The sequence below is a fragment of the Castor canadensis genome, chromosome 17 (genome assembly GCF_047511655.1).
Source record: "Castor canadensis chromosome 17, mCasCan1.hap1v2, whole genome shotgun sequence".
NCBI lineage: Eukaryota > Metazoa > Chordata > Mammalia > Rodentia > Castoridae > Castor > Castor canadensis.
The window spans coordinates 61721907-61749105 of NC_133402.1; the positions used below are offsets into that span (position 1 = coordinate 61721907).

Below are 27199 nucleotides of genomic sequence, written 5' to 3' on the forward strand. Positions count from 1 at the left end.
AGTCTAGAAATGAAGTGATAGCCAGAGGGAGGGCTAGAATCAAGGGAGGTTTTTTTTCGTCTTGTTTTTTTTTTTAATTGGGAAACATCTGTACTTGTTTATATGCTGATGAAAATCTGGTAGAAAGGAAAATGAATACAGAGTCAGGAAAGAGGGATTCATTATAGAACAGTCCTTGAAGTGGCCCTCATGGGATGGGGTAGAGAACACCAGTAGGGTGATTACCCTTTGCTGGGGGCCCAGATACAGTGGTATCATAGGACCTCACTTGCCCCTTCATACACAGCTCCTTCCTCGAGTTGTACAAGTTGATCTTTCTATAATCACTAGTGGTCGATTTTTTCTATGCTGCACATAATACATTCTCTCAGATTGAATTCATTATGTATAAGGCTTAGCGTAGAGCAACTGGTGGTATTTACACCGATTTTAATTTTTGTACCAACAGGTGAAGCAAAAAATTTATTGCCTTATCTTGGACCCAACAAAATGAGAGATTGTTTCTGCACTATAAATTTGGACCAGGAAGAAGTTTATCGAACCCAAGTTGTTGAAAAATCTTTAAGGTTGGTAGAAAAATTGGAAATTATCATTTATATGGTGCATGTTGATTGATCAAGTTTATGCATTTTTCAGATTGTTGTCATCTAGAAGACTTCCTTCATTTGACACTTTCCTTTTACGTTATGAATTTATTTTTAGAATTATAGTATCTAAGAGTTTGAGCTGAGTGTAAATTGAGTTGGGCTTCCTTTTTTTGTTGTTGCTGTTTAGTTTTTGGCAGCATTAGGGTTTGAACTCAGGGCCTCATGCTTGCTACACAGGTACTCTACCACTTGAGCCACTCCGCCAGCCCCAGACTCCTTTCGTGACAGTAGTTTTGACAAATGATTATATGGCATCCACTTAAAAATGGTAAAGCAGCCTGTTTGGTCTTTGAACTATTTTGACTCTTAGGAGATGCTTATATTTAGTTAGTTAATAATTATTAAAATAAGACTGTACTTTACACCAAGAACTTGCAGGGTTCCATTTATTCATACGTCTGTGAAAATGAGATAGATGCAGTGCTTGCTTTTAATTACCTAAAAATTTATCTTTTCCTTAATTGTTCTTAGTTCTGTCATTCGATTTCTGTGGAACAAGTTTAATCTGTCTTTCACATGTGACTTTCAATGGCTTTTTTTTGTGTGATCCTGGGGTTTGAACATTTGGAGCCTTGCATTTGCTAGTCAAGCCCTCTACCACGCTGCTAGCCCTTTTTGCTTTAGTTATTTTTCAGGTAGGATTTCGTGTTTTTTGTCTGTGCCAGCCTGGACTATGAATGATCCTCCTACTTACACCTCCTGCATGGCTGGGATGGCAGGTGTGCACCACTATGCCCAGTTTTTTGTTGCAGTGGAGAGGGGTCTCAATTACTCTTTGCCCAGGCTGGCCTTGAATGACAGTCCTTCCAATCTCCACCTCCCAAGTAGCTGGGATTACAGACATTAGCCACTGCACTGGCACTCTTTCAAGTTTTTGAAAACAACTACCATGTAAGTTCTCTAGACAGCCTTTGTTTTCTTCTGAAGTTTCTCTTTACATCTTTTTTTGTTTGTTTGTTTTTTAAAAGACAGGGTGTCAGTGTGTAGCTCCAGGATGGCCTCTTATTTGGCAGTCCTCCTGCCTCAGATTCCTGAGCGTTGGAATTATAGGTGACTGCTACCACATGCCCCTTTATGTCTTTATTTTCAGTTTTTATAATTTTGTTTATCTATTGAGCTCTTCTTAAGATATTATGTACCCCAGAAGGGTTTGGAGTAATACACTTCAAATCTTTAGTCATAAACCATCTGTCCCTGTTGTATTAGAATTTGGTATATATTTGTAAATAGAATTTCTAAATAACAATATTTTATTTGTAGTTATAAATGATGAAACTGAGTTACCAAAAGGCTGAATAATTTGTCAGATAATGAAGGAAGTTAGAAGCAAAGCTGAGATTGGGGATCTGAAACTATTGAAATTTAATTTGTGACTTTTAACATACACAGATTTTGTATCTCAAGGTATTTAGTGATATACAAATATAAACAAATAAGTGTCACAAATTGGATACTTTTTGTAGTCTCTTAACATGTAGCCTTATAAATGAGTAACTAGTATTACCCTGCTTTTTTTTTTTTTTTTAACCCTGGCCTTCCTGAATGTTTTTGTAGTGAAAAATGATGAAACCAGTTTTCGTTATCCATCTTTTGTTTTACAAGCTGCATAGCAACTTGGAAGATCATTTAAGTCTAGCAGTGTCACCTGAGGCAGTTTCAGCATAGTTAGAGATGTTTCTTGGATTCTGGCCCCTAGCATTCTTCCTCCTTATGGAAGAGGGCAAAAGATTCTGAAGTAAAAACCCTGTTCACCTTGTCTCCATTTCCATGCTTTCAGCACTGTGGATGTGGTAGTAAGCAGTTAAGCCAAAAGTCAGTAGATACATGTTAGATCCCTTATGGATTTTATGCATAGGTAGAAATTTGATTTTTTCTTTATTCTTTTTTCCTTTGAAGTTTCTGTGACTTTATTTTCAGTTTTTATAATTTTGAATATCTATTGAGTTGTTCATAGGAAAGGTATTGTATGAGACTAAATATAGTTTAATAGCCCAGAAAGATTTGAGGTAAGAGGTTTAGCTTGTAACCTATCCCGCAAATCCTTTTATGAAATAGGTGGTATAGAAACAAGTCGAGCAGCAGTACCGCCATGCACTAGGAGTTTACTCAGGAGCTCAGCATACTCATAGGTTAGTGATACCTATGAGTATCATACCTATGAGTTAGTACGGTGGTGTTTTAAACACGGTGTAAATCTAGTCATGGCTCCTTATCAGCCTTGTTAAAAAGCATTCTTCAAATGCATTGATTGTTTTTTAAAGATGTGACCAATTAAATGTAAAGCTTAGGTTATTGAGATTGTGATATCATAGTAGTACAGATAGCTTAATAATTCTTATGTTTGTTTTTCTAGAATGCACTTTGAAATAATGTTTGAATGCAGATGTGACATATTAAAGAAATTCTTCATTTTATAATTGTTTATAAAATAATACAAAGTATAGGAATACTAATGTCATCTTTTTCTAATAGTTGCTTTTGTATTGATTTCTGTGTTGAAACTAATTAAAATACTCTAGTTACTTTCAAAAGTTAATTTTATTTGCACTTGAAGTGAAAAATATACTGCAAAAGCTGACCAGACTTTATAATAACTAAAAAGCTAAGGCATCTATCTTCTGATGGTGTCAGAAATGACTTCTATAAGAGTATTTTTACTTTGCATTTCATCTTCTCATTTAGTTATGACATCCTAACTATATTGCATTTCATGGTTGTATTATTAAAGAATCTTTTCATTCTGGAGCAGAAAGATAGATTATACAGCATAATCTGTAATGATAGAAATTTCACTGGTTGATTGTGACAGTGTGGTGGGGGTGGTTGCTGGGTGATACATGGGAAATATCTGGGACAATAGATTGTTTTATATCTTAATTAAGATAGAAGGTACACAGATGTATAACTTTATAATGTCATATTCACTAGAAGAGCTAAAATTTAAAAGATTGTTGCTCTATACCAAGACATAGAGCAACTGGAATGCTCATATTTGTAGTAGGAGTGCAAAATGTCAATGACCACTTTGGAAAGTAGTTGGACAGTTTTCTATAAGTTAAACACTCACCTGCCTTTTAACTTAGCAATTCTACTTGTAGTTACTTATCCAGAAGAATTGAAGTACATGCCCAGAAAAGGCTTAGTATAAAAATGTTCATAGCAGGCTTATTTTTAATTGTCCAAACCAGAAACAACTCAAATGATGGCACTAGGAGAATGGATTATGAAATACAATGGAGTGTATGTACAATACACTATGAGAAAAAGATCTCATAGACATTAAGCTGAGGGAAACAGGGCACAAAAGTACATTGCACACTATTCCATTTATATGAAGTTCCAGAACAGATCTTAGTGATAGAAATCAAATTGTCTGTGGCAGGTGAGGTGAGGTAACTGTAGTGGGACAGAGGGAGCTTTCTGGGGAGCTAGCAGTGTCTTATGTTTTGACTGGGGTGGAGGCTACCCAGGTTTATAAATTTGTCAAAGGTCACTAATCTCTACTCTAAATTAGATTTTATCATATTAACTTATTACCTCACTAAAGTTAAAAAATAACTTGTTTTAGCTTTTAAAAATACTTTTAAAGTGATGTTTTACATAACATTACCCAATGTTACATATTATTGTAATTAGCATAAACTTTATATGTTTACATATTTCTAAGACATTGATTTGGAGAATACTGTCCTCATTCCACTTCAGGTGAGTATGGCCCCTAGGCAATTACTGTCTCTTCTGTCCACAGGACTCCTGAAAAGCTGTTTGTTTAGAACTCATCTTGGCAACAAAGTCCTCTGAGTTCAAGCTTGGTTTGTATTGGGTTTAGTTGAAACTTAGCATTAAGAATTATTTTGAGGGTTTTTGAAATTCTTTCCTGTAGAATTTTAGTTTGTAATTTCGTTTTTTTAATTGAAAGTGATATCTGAAGATACTATTTGAGTATTAATGGTATATTAATAGTAACTAATAAATTATTCATAGTGAGAGTAATAAATTGTTAATTAGTTGATATTATTTGAAGTAGTGAGCTTTCTTTCCATTTCTCTCTAGCCCATTTTTCAGTGAAGAATTTTACTTTGAGATTCCAAGAACTTTCCAGTATTTGTCTTTCTATGTTTATGATAAGAATGTTTTACAAAGAGACCTTCGCATAGGTAGGTACTATCATAATTATTTTTAATTAAAACATTGGTGGTTATAGTCATTATTTCTCTAAGTGTGAAGTATTAAACTGAAGAATAATATATGCTCAACGTTTCTTTTCTTTTTTTTTTTCTGTTCATACTTTCTAGGATTCTTTTTTTTTTCTTTCTTTTATTATTCATATGTGCATACAAGGCTTGGTTCATTTCTCCCCCCTGCCCCCACCCCCTCCCTTACCACCCACTCCGCCCCCTCCCTCTCCCCCCCCAATACCCAGCAGAAACTATTTTGCCCTTATTTCTAATTTTGTTGTAGAGAGAGTATAAGCAATAATAGGAAGGAACAAGGGTTTTTGCTGGTTGAGATAAGGATAGCTATACAGGGCATTGACTCACATTGATTTCCTGTGTGTGGGTGTTACCTTCTAGGTTAATTATTTTTGGTCTAACCTTTTCTCTAGTACTTGTTCCCCTTTTCCTATTGGCCTCAGTTGCTTTAAGGTATCTGCTTTAGTTTCTCTGCGTTAAGGGCAACTAATGCTAGCTAATTTTTTAGGTGTCTTACCTATCCTCACCCCTCCCTTGTGTGCTCTGGCTTTATCATGTGATCAAAGTCCAATCCCCTTGTTGTGTTTGCCCTTGATCTAATGTCCACATATGAGGGAGAACATACGATTTTTGGTCTTTTGGGCCAGGCTAACCTCACTCAGAATGATGTTCTCCAATTCCATCCATTTACCAGCGAATGATAACATTTCGTTCTTCTTCATGGCTGCATAAAATTCCATTGTGTATAGATACCACATTTTCTTAATCCATTCATCAGTTATGCTCAACATTTCTAATCCTTTCTCTAGACTAGTTCATTTGTGAATTTGGTTTTTAATTTGTATGTTCAGCCTAGATCGTACTTCCTCATGGAAGCTGGTGCTGGTCCTGGTTGCTGTGTCGTGTATTTCCATACTATGATGGTTCCCTTTCCCAGTACTCCTTACACTTGTTTGTTAGCTCACACTTTACATCTAGATTCTCCTAGGGGGGTAGGGACTGTGTCTCAAAGAATGCCTTACATTTAGTAAATGTTCAAAAAGCACTTGCTGAGAGGTTCAAAACTTGCAGTACTGGTCTATCTAAGGAGCATCTGTTTTAAGTTTTCTCTAGTAGAATAATAAGCTTTAATCTAATTACAGATTTTCTCCCCTGACGGTATTTGTGGCCAATATACACATATACATTACCTTGTACTTGCGAGGCCTGTCCTGTACAGTTGAGTCATGCTTCCAGTCCTTTTGGCTTCAGTTATTTTTTGAATAGGGTCTAGTGTTTTTGCTCAGGCCAGCCTGGGTGTTGATTCTTTTATCTACCACCTTCTGCATGGCTGGAACCACAGGTGTGCACTACCACACCCAGTGCGTTGGTTGTCATTGTGACTTACTAACTTCTTGCTGAGGCTGGCCTCCAGCTATGATCCTCCCAATCTCCACCTTCTAAGTACTTAGGATTCTAAGTAGGCGTGTACTACCACACCAGGCCTAGTAAGTATATTTATTAAATGATTGTCTGAGGTGGAGGTGTGATATGTGGACATAGGTACTAGAACTGACTGCATTATGTGTCACATTTGTGGCTGTTGCATTATATCTTTGTATTTTAATAACAGGTAGAAGTCTAATTTACTTGTTTTATCTTCTTTTTCATGTCTTGATTTCATTGTCTTTCTCCCCTTACTGATCTGAAACTTGAGCAAATTTAACCTTAGCTTAAAAAAGTTAAGATTCGTGTGACCTTGTCCTCATAGGTAACTTCTAGTATCTCTGCTTTTGCTATTGAATTCCTTAACTAATGGTCTATATCCACTATGTTCAGGACTTTTTAAAAATTTGACTTTTATATTTTTTGAAGTTTGACAAAGACATTAAAAAAATATTAAAGCCTCTAAAAACCTTTATCTTAATTACAAAACTAAAACTATTAACATGTTCTTAGTGACTCTAACCAAGAATAAATGCAGTACTAATATGATATATTTCTTCCCATTCTTTATTTTGTCCGTTTATGTCATTAATTGTACTATTTATCCAAGTTTTTCATTTTCAGTTATCATCTAATGATGCTTCTCTGTTTCACTGATATTTTACAGAAATATTTGTGATACAGAAGTTTTTGTATGTGCAGTGTTGTATAGTGGTGAGCACAGCTGCCTTCCAAAAGTTTTTGTAAAATGTATATTTTAACTATTTATTGAACATTTATGTTTCCAAATTTGTTATTTTAAGTGGTGCTGCTATAAATAAATATCCTTCCACATGCCTCTTTTTTTGTTAGGATGAGTTCCTAGGCACAAAATACTGAGTCAGAGGGTATGGATATTTTAAGGTTTCCTCTCTACATTGGTCCCCTGAAATACGGTACTAATTTGCATTTCCCCGAGCAAGCCTGGGGCCTAACAGCTTCACCACATCGTGGCCATTCGTGCATATTATCAATGGAAAAATTTGCCAATATGATAAATGAAAACTTATTTTTATTAGTTTAACTTGCATTTTTCTAACACTGATCAACAGCTTGAGTACACTTTGTCAGAAATGCTCCCCCGACTGTTTCAGACTTGAGTTTTGGAGTATTTGTACAGGTTTTGCAGTTCAGCATCTCTAGTTGGAAAACCCAAAACCTGAAATGCTCCAGAATCTGAAACTTTGAATATCATGTTGGTGTTCAAAATGTTTCAGATTTTGGCTTTTAGATTTTTGGTTTAGGAATGCTTGACTTGTTTTGTAGTCCTGTGAGTCTGAGCTGGAGGTATAAAGAAAGAAAGCACCTGGGAGCATGGAAGGGAGAGCAGCTATTTTTATTTGCTGAGACACATAGGTAGGAGAAGGAACAGTAACAAGGGGATAGGAATTAGCAGAAGCAGAGCGGGAAAAGTGATTCTTAGTTTGCGGTGTATCTGAGGGAATACATCAGCTATGTAGGAGGAGTGTGGCAAAAGCTGAAGCTGGTAATATAAGTTGGGGCCCAACTCTAATGGACCATTTCAGAAGCTATGGAGTGTGCACTTTATCCTGAAGACAGTGGTTTTGAACCTTTTAAGAATATAGTCACTCTATACAACTGGGTGTACAGGTACACATAAGCATATATATGTTGTACTTTATGTGCTCTGTGTTGAGTTTGTAGTTTGGAAGTTGTTGGCAACAGGAAGTTGTTGATTTAGAATTGGGAGAGATTAGGCTTGGAGACCAGTAAGGAACTGTTCTGTTACCAAATGAGATGAAGAGGGCAGTGGCAGTAGATTGAAATGTGAGTGACAAAATGAGCCTCAGAGGTTTCCCGTAGGATTTAGGGACCAAAGGCATAAAGAGAAGGGGAAGACTTAGAAGTAGTGTTACTTCTATGGCTGTCAGTAACTGAGATGGGAAACACTGGGACATTCCACTTGGGGTTGGGGGGTGGAGGGCAGGTGGACATGTTGGTTAACAGCTGGGAATCCACATCAAAAGCTTAGAAGAAGAGTGAGAGACAAAGACTTGAGCCATGAGCAATAATGAAGACTGTGCTAGAGTAAGTGAAATTACCTGGGAGCACATAAGGAGGGCTTCAGGTAAAAAGAGGCTTCTGTGAACATTGATAAGGCATTATCAGGAAAGTAGGAAGAGAAAGAACAGAAATTAATATCACAGAAAGTAAAGACATCTTTTTTGTTTTGTTTTGTATTTTGCATTTCTGGGAATTAAACCCAGGGCCTCATGCATACTAGGCAGGAACTCTACCACTGGCCAAGATCTTTTAGTGTCAGTAGCAGGCCAAGGATTGGGTAGAGGCTATTTGTGGTGGTGGGCAGCACTGAGAGAGGGAATAACTTTGACCACCGTGATATCTTAAGAAAATTGTTAGTGGTTTTCATTGCCCCTGTACACATAAATGTTGTAGTCTTCATATAGCAATTCTTGAAAAGGCCTTCAGTTGAAATTTATTATTGAGTTCCAGAAGTTCTCTTCACTGTTTGTTTATCTTTAAAATAAAAGTCAACTTTAAAAACATTTTTAGTATATAGTACTTATATTGGGGGGGGGAGGTGTTGCTGTAACACAGAGTGCCCCTGCAGGTTCAGTGGTCCACCTTCAGACACGAATACCGAGTGCATCGGCCCTATTCATCCTCTTTACCCTCTTCATTCACCTGTGAAAGTCAACTTTAAGTAAAATAATTTTAGTGAAAATCAGTTCTATGGAGTACATTAGAAAGCCATGAAGGTGTGAAGACCATTTTTTTAATGTTTATTTCATATTAATAGGTAAGGTTTCTATATTTAGTAAGAATTTTTTCTTTTATATATAGAAATTATTACTAAACATAGCACATACCCTGTAAAGTTGGAAATTGTTCTTGATATTTTTACTTAGAAAATTTAAACATTTTTCTCTCTTAACATATTTTGTCATTAACTCATAAAGTTTTAATGTTGAACTATTTAAAATTGTTTTTGTAAGATATTTTTAACTACAGCATTATAGACAACATTAAATTACATTTTGTTTCTGCACTGCTGGAAGTTGAAGATGGGACCTTGTGCGTGCTAGGCAAGCCCTCTGCCAATTGAACTACATCCCAGTCCTAAATTACTTTCATCCGCTGTACCTTACCCCTTCCCTGAAGTGGCAGTTGTCATCAGTGTGGGCTTAATTTTTCATATTAGGCACCTTGAATGCCAGGAACATTTAGTGTAAAAAGCAGATTATGGATTAATAAAAAAAATTGATACTTAAGATCTGTGCTACAAAAAGTTAGGAAATTGTAAAGTTTTTTTTTTTAAACTATGATACCTTTTCCTGATATATAGTGTCTTTTCTTAGAAAAAAAAAGAAGAGAAAAACTTCAAGCCTATATTTCTATTTCTATTTCCAATGAGGATTCTAATATTGCAATTAAGATATATTTTACCTCATAATTCATGTTTTCTAGTTATTTTATTTTTCAAGGGAATTGAGAGTTCAAACAAGTAAGCATGGCTATTTCAGTAGATGTTCCGGTTGGCTCAGAACTATACTGAGATAAGAGGATTTCGCTCAGATGTCAGGGACCTGAATTCCATTCATGACTCTTGTTACTGACTCACTGTGACCTGTAACAAGTCACTTTGCTTTCTTAGACCTGGGTCATTCATTAAATAAGGCCAACTCTTTGACCTATAAATTCTGCTTGTATTTAGCACTTACGTCAAATGTACTGTTATGAGTTGCCTTTGACTACCCTTTGGTGTCTGTTTACCTAGGTACTGTATCAGTTACCTGTTGCTACATACAAACTACCCGATACTTAGTGACTTAATGCAGCAACCATACATTTGCTCGTTGTCAGCCTGGACTGGGCTTAGCTGGCTACTTCTGCTGATCCCACCTGGAATCACTGATAACAGATTTTTCTGGGGGAACTGACATGTGTCTGGCTGTTGTTGCTGCTTCTTACTCTACACACAGTCTCTGGCTTCCATAAGGTCAAGCCCTGTTGCACAGGTGCTTATTAAGCCTCTGCTTGTATTACACTGCTGATGTCTCACTGGCTAAAGCAGGTCAAGTAACCAGTTCCAGAATCAGTATAGGAGGGAGCTACTCAGTGATCTAGAAGCCAGGAAGCATGATTTATTGGAGCCCTTCAATATACCAGCTACCACACGGACCAAAAGGCATACACCATAAATCCCGTAAAGTAGGGATTCTAAGTGCCACCTTTGGGTCCCAATTGCTGTGTTGACTGTTGGCCAGAATTTCAGTTCTCTGGTCCTATTTCATCTTGTATTGCACTTGTTATTACTATATTACTCTTTCATCCATTTCTTCCAGTGCCCAAGTAGGAACAGGATCTGTATCACTCAGACCTTTCTAAGACTACATTGTAACTAAGGCAGCTGCTGGTGGGCTCATACCTGTAATCCTAGTTACTTGGGAGGCTGAGAGTGAGGAGATCATGGTTCAAAGCCAACCTGGGCATAAAGTTAGCAAGACCCCCCCCCATCTCAACCAGTAGCTGGGTGTGATGGTTCACACCTGTCATCCCAGCTATAGCAGGAAGCATAACACAAGAGGATTGTGATTCAGACCAACCTAGACAAAAAGTAAGACCCTGTCTCCAGAATAACCAGAGCAAAAAGGTCACAGACTCGGGTCAAGCTGTAGAGTACTGGCCTGCAGAACAAGCACAAAGACCTGAGTTAAAGCCCCAGTGCCACCAAAAAAAGAATACATTGCAACTAAAAATAGAATCCACGATAATAGTATTTACTGAGGGCAAGAAAATGCTGCTTCAAAGTTGTATTGGAAAGCTAGTGTATGTGTGTACATATACACTTTTTTTTTAAACTTAGAGAAAGGTGGTTCCTTTTGTCCACAGTTCCTTTATTTCTTTTGGTGTTTCCTCTCGTTGTAGGATTTTAGGAACTAATATAATATCTACTACTGTGTGTGTATTTGGTTTCAAGCTCTTTGTATGAGTTTGTCAGGACAGTGAAATGAAATTGTACCTTTAAATGATTTGTCGAAAAGTTTGTTTTTTTTGTTTGTTTGTTTTTTAGGTTGATGATTTCATGGCTAGTGAAATAATGAATTAACTAGTTAAAGCACTGAACTGAAACAATCTTTGGAACCATTAGAGGCACAGAATAGTTTTCAAAATCTTAGAGCTGAAAGTCATTTCTAATGAACAGGAGGCAAATCAATCCACAGTCACACAAACGCTAAGTGACAGAAGTAACACTAGGCCATGGAATTCATGTCTGTGCTGGAAGGAACATGAACAGCATGCCTTCGTTTCAAAATCTGTTTCCAGCTCTTGTTATTGGGCAGATTTTTATTGTTCATCTCATTTGTAAAATTGTGATTATTATAAAGAACAAACGAGAATATGTGTAAGAGTGTCTGCTATTTGATGGATATTCAGTAAATGCTGGCTTTTCTTTCAGTTCAGTTCTTTGTTACTTTCAGTTTTTGTAACTGTGACAAAATACCGAAAGAAACAGTTCAAAAAGAGGAAAGATTTTTTTGCCTCCTGGTTACCTGGCTCCATTGTTTCTGGGACATGGTGAAACAGAACATTATGGTGGAAGAGCATGGCTGAGGAAAAAGAGTGAGAAGAGAGAAAAAGAAAAAAAGGGACCAGCAATGTGGGATAAAGGGCACACTCCCAGTGACCCACTTCTAACGAGGCCCCATCTCCTAATTTCTACCACCCACAGTAAATGCCATTCAGCAAGTCAGAGCCCTCATGATACAGTCAGTTCCCAAAGTCCCTGCTCTGAACATTGCATTGGGGACCAAGCCTTCAGCACATGAGTTTTGGGGGACATTTTATATCCAACTATAGCAGTGCTCTTCTGCTCTGTTTGGCTGTGTACCTTTTCTAGTCAGTGCCTGCCAGACAGGTTTTTTGTTTTGGTTTTATTTGTATTTCAGAACCTTAATCCTCTTTCCAGTCCTTTTCTTCTCCCTCCATCATACTACTCTCCTGTGTACTCTCCCTCATTTCTCTGTCATTCTCTTGTCTCTCTTCCTTCCTCCCCTAGCCTTGTTTTATCCCCCAGCGCTGACAATATGTGTTCCTTTTTCATATATTAGGTTGCCTAATAAATGCTGGCCCTATTGTAGGTGTCCTACTACCCTAATAACTTCAAGTATTGTTACTTATTTCTGTCTTTCCTACATAACAGTTTTCAGCTTCCTGAGATTCTTTGATCTTCCTTATCTCTTCAGGCCAACTCGCTTCATGTCACATATCTTTATGTATCAGAAACTGACATCTTAAAAAGGAACATAAGACTTCAAGCTGGCCATAAAATTCCAAGTTCTTCTCAACTTACAAATGGCTTATTTAGGCAGCTAATCAGAGAAGGGTTTCCTTCTCACTGGACAAAAACCATCCAACTCTTTAGTAGCAATACTGTCATGACATACACGCTGTGGAATAGGAAGGAAGGATGTTTGCTTCTGGAATGCTGTCCCTGTAAAGCTAGGAAAGTTTTCTCTTTTGGGAAGCCACCTGTGATAGAGATGCATTTCCAGTGATCTGAGTTGTAAGTCTTAACTAGGATAGAAGGGTTCCTACTGTAGTTTTTAGGACCATTTTTGATTAAATGGACTTTGGTGGGAATCAAGTCACCATTTAAAACACTGCCAGTGTGATTATTTGTAGAATGTGGGTGGGAGTTGACCAAACCAGTAAGCTACCAAATAATTAAAAAAAAAAAAAAACTTTTAAGTTGGATCTTGCTTTATATCACATATGTATATCTACATAGATATTTACAGATTGTGTTTAAAACTAGAAATTATAGAATAGAGGTCCTCATTAGAATCTACTGATGAGTTTCTGCATAGTGAACATACACTTTTTTTTCCCTCAAGACAGGGTCTTGCTATGTAACCTAAACTGGCCTTGAACTTGAGATCCTACGGTCTCAGCCTCCTGAGTCATGGGATTACAGGCATCCACCAGCACACCCAGATCAGTAAACACTTACAGTTGTATGCCAAGACTGTGGATGTAATTCAGTGGGAGAGTGCTTGCCTCACATGCATGAAGCCTTGAGTTTGATTCCCAGCACTGCCAAAAAAAAAGTTGTGTGTCTGATACTATCTTTGCTTTTGTCTTGGGGAGAGAACACCAAAGATAAACAGTTATAAACATTCTTAGAAGGAGAGGAATGGTTCCCAAAAGATAAGAACCTCAGTGGTAGGATATATGCATATATTTGTGTGTGTACTTGGGCTTTTTAAAGTATCAAGCTATTATGGTTTGCCTTAAATTTATTTATATCTGATGTGGAATCAATGTAATAGGAGCTATGATTGTTAGGATTATCATACATTTGTACAAACAACATAAAATACTATGCCACAATTTTGTATACTAAGCCATTCCTGGTATTATATTGATTGATTAGGAATTTTATATACTTCATTGGTAAAACGTATCAAGAGATTTGTATTGACTCCGCTCTTGACCTCCATCCCTTCAGTATAGGAATATCTGTGTGTTTCAGTGGCTGCATTCTGTGCTTGGCTTTTAATGTGCACTTTCAGTATTAGAAGATTTTGTTTTCCTACCATTCTTTGTGTTAATTTTTACTAAAAACATACTAATGTACAAGTAATGTCCTAGTATCACTTCCCATAAGGTTTGAATGAATTGTATATACTGTATATTCACATGAAGATTTTGATCTTCACGTTAGATTTCATCCAATATATATATATATATTTTTTAAATTGGGAAGATTCATCCTTGTTGTGAAGACCAGACTTAGTGTGTTGTGAGATACAGTTGATGAGTTTTCAGTAGACCTCTTTCGGGTTATAGTATTAATATAGTTGCTACTCTAATGAAAACCTAATCATGTATTTTAATATTTTTCTTAAAATTACACAATAAGTGGTCTTTATTAGTTTGAGTTCCAAGTCTTGAGTGCAAAGCTTATCAAAACTGTAATGTTGAAAAAATTAAATAGCTTTGATAAAATGTAATTCACAAACTATAAAGTTTACCCTTTTAAATTATACATTGTTTTTGCGAGTTGTTCAGTGGTTCAGAAAAAGAATCATCATATGCATCAGAGAGGAAAGAAGAGAGAAAGACAGTACAGTGTTTACAATAGGGAGTTCTGGGTACGGAATATGAAAATTTTGTGTACTATTCTCATACCTTTTCTCCAATTTTAAAATTATTTAAAAGTAAAACATTTGTAAAATGAGAAAAGTATACAGTGGTTTTTTTTTGTTTGTTTTTGTTTTTTTTTTTAGTATATTCATAGAACTGTGTAATCACCAACCACAATGTACTTCCAGGAAAACATTTAAATACAGTGTTTAGTTTCCTATTGTTCCTTTCTCCTCACTCAATGCACAAACATTGGTATATCTTGACATAAAAATTTCTTTACAGTTTTCCAGTGTTGATCTAAAACACTAGTGTTTGTCGTAAGTGAAGGGATGTGAATAATTAGCTTGCTTAAAATGAAGTTCTTACTTGAAAAAAATAAGGAACGCGAATTGCTTTTGCTTTTAATTAATGTTCTTTGCTGAAGCTTTTGTGTAGAATCTCGGGATAAATGGTTATTCACATGCAAAATTATGTCTTCTTAAAACTCAAATTGAGGAAGGAAATGCTTTGCACCAACATGGCAAATGCTTCGTTATAACAAGAGCGTTGCTGTTTCTTCTTCTCATACTACTTTGTTCATTGTATCTTTCTCTGCGATGTAGAAATTCTTTAGGCAACTGCCTTGATTTCTATATGCATTGAAGCAATGTAGTCAGTGTTTATAGTGTTTTGATAAAGCTGTTTTTTTTTTTTTGGTGGTACTAGGATTTGAACACAGGGCCTCACACTGACTGGGCAGGTGCTCTACCACTTGAGGCACACCTCCAGTCCATTTTTGCTTTAGTTATTTTTCAAGTAGGTTATAGAGATTTTGCCCCGGGGCTGACCTCAGACAGTGATTCTCCTACTTATGGCCTTCTGCATAGCTGGGATCACAAGTGCACACCACTATAACCAGCTTATTTATTGAGACGGGGTCTCACTAGGTTTTTTCCCAGGCTGTCCTCTAAATGCAATCCTCCTATTCTCTGCCTCCCGAGTAGCTGTGATTACAAGTGTGAGCCATTGGGCACAGCCCATAAAAGTGAATTTTTAATAAGGTAATTTCAAATCACTTTTGTTAACTGATGTGTGGTGTTTTTACAAGTTTCAGTTGAGTTAAAAAAATAATCTTTTGCTAACTGCAGATACATGTGCTCAGAATTAACCAGGACCCAGTTCATGAGCACTATTTAAGAACTGGAAAGCTTAAATAGCACTGCCATCATGCTTTTCTTCTTACCCTAAGTATACTTTGGATAAAAATCCAAATCTGAACAATAACTAAACAATACAGTTTCATGTAAGTACAACTTTTTGTCTAATCCCCTGATTCAGTATGACACAGAGAACCATCTGCCGAAAGACAGAGAAAGGAGACAGTTCATTCTTTAGAACATAGAACAAAGCTGTATAAAACTGGGCCTTTCATATCAATAGGTATAAATTACTCTAAAATGTTTTCTACAAGTATTGCATATGACAGTGCTAATGAATCTCAACATTATACAAAATATGATTTCTCATGTTGTTTTACTTATTTTCTACAGGAAAAGTAGCCATCAAAAAAGAGGACTTGTGTAACCATAGTGGCAGAGAAACTTGGTTTTCACTACAGCCTGTTGACTCCAATTCAGAGGTTCAGGTAAATATTAAGACTTCAGTAATGAAAAAAAAATACCAAAAATGAGTAAAAATGAATGTATTATATGAGTTCATGTTGTTAGGGCTTTTTGTACCTTACTTTAAATTCTAGCACTAAATATAACTGACCTTTCAGTAATACAGACCTGCTTTTTTTCCATATTGGTTAAAAATTATTACACATGGGGGAGAGAACAGAGGATAGTTAGGAGGGTGGACACAAGCAAAGCAGAACATATGCATGTATGGAAATGTCACAGTGAAAACCATCGATGTGTGCAGTTAATACGCACTATGAGAAGAGAATAAGGCATGTATGTATGCACATATGTGGGTTTAGGGAGGCTGTATCCGGGAGGACTTTTGTTTTTGAGACAGTCTCACTATGTACCCACACTGACCTAGAACTCGAGATCCTCCTGTGCCACCCAGCAAAGACGACTTTTTCCTCCCTTCTTTGTGTTTTGAGTTTCAATAGTAAAGTATTAATTTTTTTAGAGAGGGAAAGAGTTTTAAGAGAAAAGCTATGTTTTGTTAAGTTTGACTTTGAGAAGAAGCCCTGGAAGTCTATAAATTTCTCCATTCTGATCCAGATGCTCTGTTGCTGCTCTCATCAGCTAGACCTGGGAAAGTGTTCCTCACTCAGATGGTGCCTGAGCCTTGCACACAGAGCCTTCTTCTATATCCTCCCGTCTTTTGTTCACCTCTCCTTATCTGAAAGGGTGTCATTACTCTTTTTAATCTTTTTTCCTCTTTCCACTGATTCTACATGTGAACAAAGGTGTGTGTTTAGCCATGTACCTGAAGTTTCTAGAAAGTTTGAGTTGTTCTATCTTAGCAATTTTTATTTCTATTTAAAGGGAACTTTTGGTAACTATTTATTAATAAAATATGGCAAGGATTGTGAAACCATGTCCCCAAGGCATAACTGCAAGCAGGATCCTTCCTCTCTTGAAGTTACGGTTTGCCCCTGTGATTCAAACATAAGTTGAGGGCAAGACGAAAGTGCTGCAGCACCACAGATGATATGCAGATGAGTGTGTCTCTACTTATACGCTCCCAGTGTTCCCTTTGATTGAATTCTCAAAAACGTTACCATTTGGTGCAGAAACCCTTCTTAAGTACAAAACATAATGGCAAATGTGTTCCCTGTTCTGTCCATTCTGCCCCATCTCGGTACCTTTCCCTTCCATTTGGCAATGAGGATGGCTTGGATCTCAATTCGATGCAGCATTGTCAGTGATGGGCTGAGCAACAATGTGAGAGAAGAAAGGGCTTAAATTAGACATCAGAGAGTTTGGTCCTCATTTCATATGTGGTTGCTTTCCTTGAGTCATGTCGCCACCACGTTTTTACTTTAGTTACTCTTCAGGCAGAGTCTTGAATTTTTCCCTCTGGTACTAACCTCAGACTGCAGTCCTCCTCCCAATGGTGTAGAGCTGGGATGGCAGGCTCATTCCACCAAGCCTGGCTTACTGGTTGAGATGGGGTCTTGCTAAGATTTTTTTGTCCTTGTTAGCCTTGAGCTGCAATCCTCCTGATCTCCACCTCCTGAGAGCTGGGATTACAGCTGTAAGCCATGATGCCTGGCCAAAAGTTGCCATGCTTGACTCATGGTGTGAGAATTAAGAGGGATATATTTAAGAGAACTTTAAAAACTGAATTTCAAGTTGGCAGAATGGCTCAAGCAGTAAGAGTGCCTGCCTAGCAAGTGTGAGACACTGAGTTCCAACTCTAGTGCCACAAACAAACAAAAAAAAAAAACCCTGTTAATTTCTATACAAATGTAAAACATGCTTTTACCATTATTTTAGTGGCTGATGGTCTGATACGCCTTTACCAAAAGACAGCTATGAAAAGTTTTAAAGTACCAGTTTTTCTTTTTTTCATTTTTGATATGTGATACAGTACATTTTCTAGATAGTCCACCAGGAGAAACTTGGTGTGATGTTAAATCAATCTTTCTTTCTATTTCTTTTCTCTCTTTCTATTCTATTGTAGTCTGTTCTGTTCTATGCTATTCTTTTTTCTTTTATAAGGGCCTTGCTGTGTAGCCAAGCTGGCCTTAAACTCAAAGCCTCCCAACTGCTGAGCTTCCAGGCATCTTCCCCCAACACCTAGCTAATTTTTCGAATATTTTAAATAAAAGGCAAAATAAGGCTTTGAAAATTTGGTCTGAGGTGAAATTTAAAGATTCTTTTAAGATTTGGTTTATTAAGCATGTTCTTGTGACCAGTGTAAATTTGCTGAAAGATTTAAGGGTTCCAGTTCTGAGAACATAAAACTCTATACAGAATATTCTTTACATAATTCTCGGAAGTTGTACTGGAGATACATACTATTGTTGGGACATATATAACTCTTACCTCTGAAATATGAACATTCTGGAAGTAGCATTTACCTGTTAACTATAGTATTGGCACCTTAAAATTTGTCAGAGGGCATTTTCATGACCACTGGTCATTAACCTTTATAGATCTTTTGTCTTAAACAATTAGTAAGATTTACTGAGTATTTAATGTAGATTTTAGAAGGGAGAATACTTTGGAGTGGAGGGGGTGCACAGTACTGTTCTGTTAACATGGTGCCATTGGGAATACTGTTTTGCTCCAGAACAGATATGGGAGTCCATTAGAAAGATAGAAAAGCAGCCTGTGATCAGTCAGTACAGCTTATAGTTTGTTAATGTTTGCTTGCATAAATTTCACAAATTTTACAAAAATACCATGAAAAAATGAGGGCAATTGATAGCATTAGGAGAAAGCTATGAGAGATTGAGTTCAACAGGAGCTCAGTCTAACGACTTTTAGCAATTGTAAGAGTGTCTACCAAGTGCAGTATTAAGAACCTACTATATATTATCTTATTCAATCTTCATAATAGCATTATGAGGTAGTTAGTCTTAATTGGATTCACAGAGGTCAAATGACTTTTCTAGTCAGAACTCCTAAGTGGTGGAGCTGTGATTCCAGCAGAAATTTGTCTGATGCTCACACCCCCAATCATAGTGCTATACTACCTTTTACCTCTCTACTGTAGACATAAAAATGCTTTAACAGATTAGGAGTGCCATGTAAGTGACATCAAGATGTGAGTGACAGAAGCCTACTCAAAATAGCTGAAAGAAAAGGGGAGAGCACTGGAAAATTTCTAAGGAAATTCTTGGAACTTTAGTGTGTCTAAGGTGAGCTAGAAGTGATCAGGCATTTGCAGAGAAGCTGATCTTAATTGGAGTTAGGTTCTGACAATAGCAGACAGATAGAATTTCATATAAGCTAAAATTATTTTTGAGAAGGCTTTCATTTCTAATAAAGCATATTAAAGTGATTTGGGTTTGGTTGACTGCCACATAAAATAGTTGGCTTACATTTGAGGCCATGGTGAATGAAAAAATGTATATCATTAAACTGTAGACCCTCACTCAGTGCAGAAGTACATAGTGGAAGACACAGATGGAGACTGAGACCTATGAATTCTTTTTTTCCTATTCATGTGCTCACTGTTTAGAGTTTTTCTTTCCCATTCATTTTATAAACTGAACAGTTAGTGTTTTCTTTCTATCTTTCTCTCATTTTAATAACTTTTTTGCAAAATGGGGAAAGGAAAACATTTAAAGATAAGATTCCATCCCATTCTTTTTGTATGTGTTCTGAAACACATGGCTCTTCCTCTGTTTGTCTCTGTAAATCCACTCTTGTTGACAGCTAAAACATGCAACACCTGTTTTTGAGTCTGTAACAAGGCAGACTCCTAGCCCTCTAAGACCTGGCTTAGACATGGAGAGAGAAGTTGGCAATCTTGGGTCAGATGTCTACTGAAGACTGATTTGCTTTGGTTGGAAGAGCAGTCATTTAAGGAAGAGCAGTCATTGTAGGACAGGCAGTCCATTTGGAACTTTGGCTAGGCATGTTTGCATAAGTTGGGTGAGGAAATAATTGGAATCTTTACCTTGCAGGGGGAAGTGTTTGATTTACCCGAAATACTTGCTGACATGTTGCCTGAGAATTATTTATGAAATGAATATCTCAGTATAAAGGATTCCCTTTGCTTGTGAAGGTCTAGGAAAGCAACATGCAGAAACATGATTTGATCCTCAACTGAAAAGATCCCCATGTAGTAAGATGGGTTTTATATGAAAACAGTTGAAAAAGTAACAATTGTCACTTAGATGCTTTTTCAATACTGTCAATAATTACTTTCAGTTTTCTTTTCAAAAGTTCAAGATATTAATAGTAATATTTCATGAGTGTATTTTTCTACCTTTTGAAATTAGTTAGGCTTGGTTCTACTTTTTGTAGTTTTTCCCTCTGGGTTGAACCATTCTCTTCTCAGGCTACTCTCTCGTGCCTGCAGACTCCAGAGTGGTCAGAGGAAGAGCACAAATAGCTCTCATTACCAATGACATGGTGTCACTAAGTCTATTTGATCTTTTAGCAGATTTTTATTCTGAGTGACCGCTTCCTCACCATTACTTTTTGGTCCTGATTATCACTGTCCATGTGGCATCCTCTTTTCATGCAGTTGATGTAAGCACGGATTATCTGGTGCCGTCCTGTGAAGCCTCTTTAGGCTTTAGTGACTGCAGTTATTAGCTGTTAGGTTCTGGAACTCACAACAGCCAGAAGTATTGTTCCATTCTTTATTTCTTAGGTACTCTGATAAAGAATAGCTTTGCGTGGAACTGATTAAACCAAGTCTTCAATCTGGAGAAGTTGCTGCTCTCATTAATGAAGGGCATCTCTTATAGCATGGATATATAGTAGATCCAGATGCACTGTCAGTCATGTCCTTCTGATGTAATTACTTAACAAGTGTTTACTAACAAGCTTACCTTCAATTGCTTGATCGTGCCATAAGTTACTAAGTTTCTAAATGCTTTAAGCAAGCATTTAGAAAGAAACACCATGATTGTAGCTAATAACCCAAATGCCAGTTTTAAAAAACATGTACAATTCAGGCATAATGAATACAAAAGCATGATTCATTATTGCAGGTTGATTTTTTTAAACTTCACTTACAAAGTTGTATATGTGAAATGACAGGAAAGAAGCATTCTACATTATTAAATACTTCTTGAAGAAAAGCAAATCTCTTCATAAAGAATTGTTATTAATATGACAGATGTTAATTAAAGCCTTTATTTCCTCAGCAGCATAGCAAGACTCCATTTCAAAAACAAAACAAAAATATGTCCAAAATCTAAGTTTTAGTGGTGTTTTTTCTCCCGTAAGAATTTTTTTAACCAATTGAAACATAGTGGAAATGGTTGCTAAAACTTATTGTCCTGTGATTTTAAAATGTTTAGATTTGAGAGAATTTTAAGTGCATACATTGTATTTCAACCAAATAACCTCTGCTCATTTCTGTTTCCCAAACTGTGCGCAGAAATTTACGTGTATTCTTTTATACTAAGAATATGCATAATGTAAACTTGAAAGGAGCACAGATATTTGTCTGACATTTTTGTAAAACTGAAATAACATACAGAAGAACTAAACCTCAGACAGTATCAGTAATAGGAATTCCAAAAAGTGCTCCTTAATGTGAAATAGTGTGATGTTGCTGAATTGCGTGTATCTGTGATCAATGCTATGAAATGTATAGTGAATAATACCTTCTAATGATTTGGGTTTGGTTTTTTTAAAGGATTTGGTTTATTATAAGTTAAACCGATATTTGATTTTCAAAATTCTGTGACGTAAATAAAATATTCACTGTCATTGAACCTCCTCCTTTAGGAGACTGAATAATTAGAAAGCAGTTGTGGACCAAATGGTACTGCATGTCTATCACCAAACAATGTCAGAGTCTTGTTGCTCCTGCTTTGTAAGTGATGTCTCTGCTTTCTGTAGTTGCTCTTAGACCTTTCCTTTCATCCTGTTCTCAGCAGTTACACTGGTACCTAGCTGTGGTTTTCTTTATATTTGTCGTGCTTGTGTGTTCCTAGGCTCTTAAATCTGTGGCTTGATGTCTTTCATCAGTTTTGGGAAATTCCAGGCAATTTTCTTACTGTTCTTTGACTTCTTTATCTATTGGGATTCCAGTTATTTGTAGAATAGACTACTCACCATGTCTCTTATGCTTTTTCCTTTTCTGTGAGTCACTCTGAATATTTTACTGACAGATCTATCTCCCATTTATCAGTCTTTTCTGAGTTGTGGCTAATTTACTGTTAAAAACATCATTATTTTTATTATTTTATTGCTTAGTTTTAATTTTTTCATTTGAGAGTTCCCAATTATCTGCTGGGTTTTTTCATTTTGTTTTCTATCTTTAAAACATTTTAAGGCAGGTGTGGTGGTACACACCTATAATCCCCACATTTGGGAGGGCTGAGGCAGTTGAGATTGTGAGTTCAAGTGCAGCCTGGGCTACAAAGTGAAACCCTGTCTCAAAAAATATAAAACAACAAAAACACCAAAAAAATTTAAGATAGCTATTTTAAACTTTCAATCTCTTACAAGTCTGCTGCTGTGGTCTCTCTTTTCCTGTAGGTGTTGGCCTTATCTTCTGGCACGTTTAATAATTGTTAATGGAATAGTGGACATTAGAATATAAAATATGTTGGAAGTAATTGGGGAGCTCTGGATAATCTTTCTTTTTCCAGGGGAGAGTTATGATATCCCACCAGCAATTTTTATTTCTATCTCATTGGCCATAATTGCTTAATATGGCTGTTCTCAGTCCCCATCCCTGCCCAAAAAGGGGGCTAGAAACTGTCAAGTTCTGCTGGACTCACAAACTGCCCTCTATGGAGACAGACAGACAAACTTGTTTTGCTGTAATCCAAATCTATAAAATGATGACAAATATAAGGAAAATTGAAATGTTGTGCAAAGATAGGAAGACTAAGTGACTTTTTAAAAATGTTCACAGATATGCTTTGCTAACACTAAAAAGGCAGCTTCAAATAATTTTCAGCTTTTTTTTTCATTTTCCTTTACTAAAAGCAATACAGTGGCAGAAACTTTGAAATCTAGAATAGTAGTCAAACTTTGAAAAATTCTAGAGCAAAAAAAGGAAAATCTTAAATTCTACCAACTAAAGATAACTTCTATCAATATTTTTTGGTAGATGTTCATGTGTTTCTGTATATTACAGTTTAATATGTTACATACCAAATTTGTAACTCATTTCTTTACTAAATATCATATATATATTTCCATATTAAAGTATTCAATGAGGTAGTATTTTATAGCTTACAAATTGCAACTTCCTTAATTTAATTTACAGTGCCTTTTAATTTTAGGGTTCCATACTTGTAGTGTTTTTGTCACCTCTTCTGTCTTCATCCTTCTTGACCAGGTTAATACGCAATTATGTTATTAACTAATACCAAAGGAATGTTCTGTTTACCAGTCAGAGGAAGTAATTAACATACTAGGTAGGCTCTGACTCAGCAGTGATAGTCTTGGTAGAATCCATTAAACATCATTTTATTTCTAGACTTGACAGTACTATGATTTTAGTACTGTCTGTTCTATTTTAATGTTTTTTATTGTGTTAGAAACAGAATAGATCCTAGACATTTCCTGAGAAACAGTTGGGAGTCCTTTGTTAGCATATGATTTCAACTAGAAGCTGCATAGTTTTAAAATGGTAAAGCTGCTCTGAGACGCAGATACTGTGCAGTTGTGAAGCTTCCTTACTAGCCTCGTGACACACATGCCGGCATGACAGAAACTTGACTTCAGATCATGGCTGAGTAATATTGCAAGTTACTGCATATCATGAACCTTCAAGATCACTCCAGAACAGCAGAGGTGGTGAATGTGAAATTCAAGAATAGTAAAAGACCTAGTTTCTAAGTTATATATGAATATTTGCTTTAGTTCCAGTTGTACTAACATTTTTTTTTTAAACCCATGGTTGCCTTTGTTGCTTTAGAACTTAACTTTCTCTTTTGTATTAAGAACACTTTTGCTCATTGCTTATACATCTAACCCTGACCTTTGTAGCTAGTGGACCTCAGATTCATTCTTGTATGACAATTCCCTGTAAAGTAGTGAGGGTGATTCAGTTACTCTTTGAAAGAATGTCTAACGGAGGTTATTCTGAACTCTCCTAACCTGTGATGAAATCATGGCATCATCAGCCACTGGACACAAACCCCTGAAGTCTCCACTTGGCACCGTGGGAACTGCCTGGTTGGCTGGGCAGAGGTAATCTCGCACTTGTGCCTAGCCGGTTTAGGATTGCTCGTAAGCAGTTAACGGGAGGAGACACCAAGCTCTAGATCGTATTGCTCACATCTTTGTTTCTTTAGAAATTGACAGTTTGACTGGCTTTAAACTTACTGAACTGTAAAGAAAAAAAACCCTATCTGTTAACAGCCATGTAAGAATATATTCATTTACTTTAGTCCCATCTTTCCACCTATGCACCTGGTCATATGTTTTTATCTTTCATCTGTTGTCTCCCCAGCTACATTGTGAGCTTCTTATAGTAGTTTAGTGACTGTCTCAGACATCTAGATCCCTAACCCCTTCCACAGTGCTTCCTACTCATGAAAGTAATTGTTAACAGATTGAGTCTTACTGGCTTCTTTGAGTTTTATTGTTTTAGAATTGTCTGATATTCCTGTCTTAACAGAATTGCCTCTGTCCTTTATTGTTGCTTTATCTTTTCTGAGAAAAGCATCCTACATTTTATAGTTTAATTTTATTTCAAATTTTCTTAAAACATAAGTGTTACTTTCTTTTTCGTCTATAGTAATTGAGATGCATACATATTTATTGAACCAGCACATAAAATTCTCACACTTTGGTACTCTGTTTAATATAGCATTAATTAGACTGTTTTCGTTCAGAACTTTGATCTACATTGTTGGTATTAGTCATTTAACAAAGCACTTAGTGTGGGCAAGGCTGTGTGCTGGTGGTCAGTAGGTAATTAAATGTGAGTAGCATCTTAAAAAGTGCTTAATTATAATTGATATTTGTCAGAAAAATAGATTATTCAGTTTGTAATTTTTTTTTGTCATAGGGTAAAGTTCACCTTGAATTAAAACTGAATGAACTGATAACAGAGAATGGAACTGTGTGCCAGCAGCTGGTTGTACAGTAAGCATATTTCTTTTACCAAAGTCAACTAGAAATAAATCTCCATTTTGTGTTCTTAAACCAACTCCATCATTTAAATGCTTCAGAAATTCACTTCAAAAATGAAACTGATGTCATTCCTTTACTAAGTTGATAGCCAATTTATTTTCCTCATCTAGTGTGCTCATTCACTCATTCAACCAACTTTTATTGAGTGTAGGCATTAAGGTATGATAGGATCCCTGGTTAGGGTATTTACCTGGCAGAGGGCACTTGTAAAGGGTGTCCAGAGGATCTCCTCTGGAAACATTCATACTGCGAAGCCAAGCTTTAGAGACTGTGGAGCTGGAACTAAATGCCTGCTCTGAAATTACCAATATTGATCCCCTGGACTTCGGGTTCCTTTTTACCTCTTCTACCCTTGGCCATTTTTTAACACCCAGACTCCAGTCTTCTTACTGTTCTGTGAATCTCCCATTTTAACCCAGTCTCCTACTTTTTCCATCCCCTCAAAATCCTCACTCTGGCTTGTCAACAAGGGCCATATGTCCTTCATTCTGGATGCTTTATTTGTCTTTGCTTCAACTGGCAACTGAACGTCCCCTGACATGTGAGGTGCTTGTGCTACCTTCCCAGCCTGGCTGTGTTCCTTTATCACACCACAGGTTCTCCCCAGCTCCTGATAAATTCTCTCTCTAATAACATATACATATCTAAAATTATGTATAACAACATTTATTTAGTTAAGTTTTCCTATGAACTTTGAAAGAAGGCTGCATATATTATGATCCTTTATCTCTTAATGTATTTCCTAAGAATAAGGATATTCTCATAAATAAGTAGTTTAGATACTGAATTCAGGGATTTTAACATTGTTACAGTACTTTAGTCTATAGCTATACTCTAATGCTTTCATCTATAATTATTATATTCCACTCTAACCAGCTTGTCTCATGTTGCATAAACACTATACGACACAGGGAACAAAGGGCCCGTGTATGCAGGAGTATGGAGGGATGTCAAAAGCATCATGCTGTTTTGTAAATGTCACAGTGTACTCCCAGTACAATAATAAAATTTTTAAAAAAAGCAGCATGCTAATGAAAGCTTTTTTTTTCTTCTAAGAAAGATTCAGTGGATGATTTAGTTGACTTGTCTAATCTACCTTAACTGGAGAAGTTTCTAGCTTTTCTTTGTCTTTCATAATGCTAACATTGTTTAATATATGTCGTAAAAATAGTGTCATTTTAAGTGTTTTTCCATTTGGGTTTACCTGCTCACAGCAGCTTAGGACTTGTTTGCAGTATCTCCTCCCTTGACTGTGAGAGCATGTCCTGAAAGAGCCTGGAGTAGGCCTGCTCTGCTCCTCCCTTTGTGCTTTTATTTGGTTATGACAGTCATTTGAAATAGAATTAATTGAGTTGGTTTGTTTTGTTTACATTCCACCTTAGATCTCTCTCCACCCCCAGTCTTTGTTGGTGTTAATATTTTGGTTTAGTTTGGTTTTTTGAGACAGGGTCTCACTAGATAAGCATAGGCTGGCCTCATACCTGTAATCCTCCTGCCTTGGCTTCCATAGTGCTAGGATTATGGTGTGTACCACCATGCCAAGCTTCTTGTCGGGCTTCTTTTACTTAAGATGCTGCTTTTGAGATTCATCTACATTGTTGCATGTAAAAATGTTTTTCTGCTTGTTGATTTTGCAGTGCTAGAGCTTGAACCCAGGGCCTGTTCATCCTAGGCAAGCTATATCTCTAGTCCTTTTTTAGTATAACAAGATACATTGTTATCCAGTTTTATAGATAACAAAACTGATGTTCAGATTGGCTAAATATGCTCAACTTCACACTAAATTTTGGAGTCTAGATTTGAACATTGGCATTCATTTTTAAACTTTTTTTATTTTGAGATCACAGATTTGCAGGAAGTTGTAAAGAGTACAGTGAGGTCTAGTGTGCTCTTCACTCAGTAGTTGCATCTTATGTGACTACAGAACTTTACAGTGGTACATTGTTTGTATATAGTTGTACATGGGACTGGCCATGGTATTGACACCTGTAATCTCAGCTACTGGTGGGTAGTGATAGGGAGGATA

General features: G+C 36.5%; 1 protein-coding gene across 6 annotated transcripts in view; it reads left to right on the forward strand.

The window, feature by feature from the left end:
• Rasa2 (RAS p21 protein activator 2) overlaps positions 1-27199 on the forward strand; it is a 111346-nt gene that overhangs the window by 24705 nt on the left and 59442 nt on the right. For all 6 annotated transcript variants that reach the window (XR_012443121.1, XM_020170485.2, XM_074059163.1 and 3 more), the window contains exons 2-5: positions 449-566; positions 4701-4804; positions 15970-16064; positions 25049-25125. Coding sequence is in view for 5 of the 6 variants with exons in the window: in XM_020170485.2 (XP_020026074.1) it covers positions 449-566; positions 4701-4804; positions 15970-16064; positions 25049-25125 (394 nt within the window). In the remaining variant the exon portion in view is untranslated. The remainder of the gene's footprint in view (positions 1-448; positions 567-4700; positions 4805-15969; positions 16065-25048; positions 25126-27199) is intronic.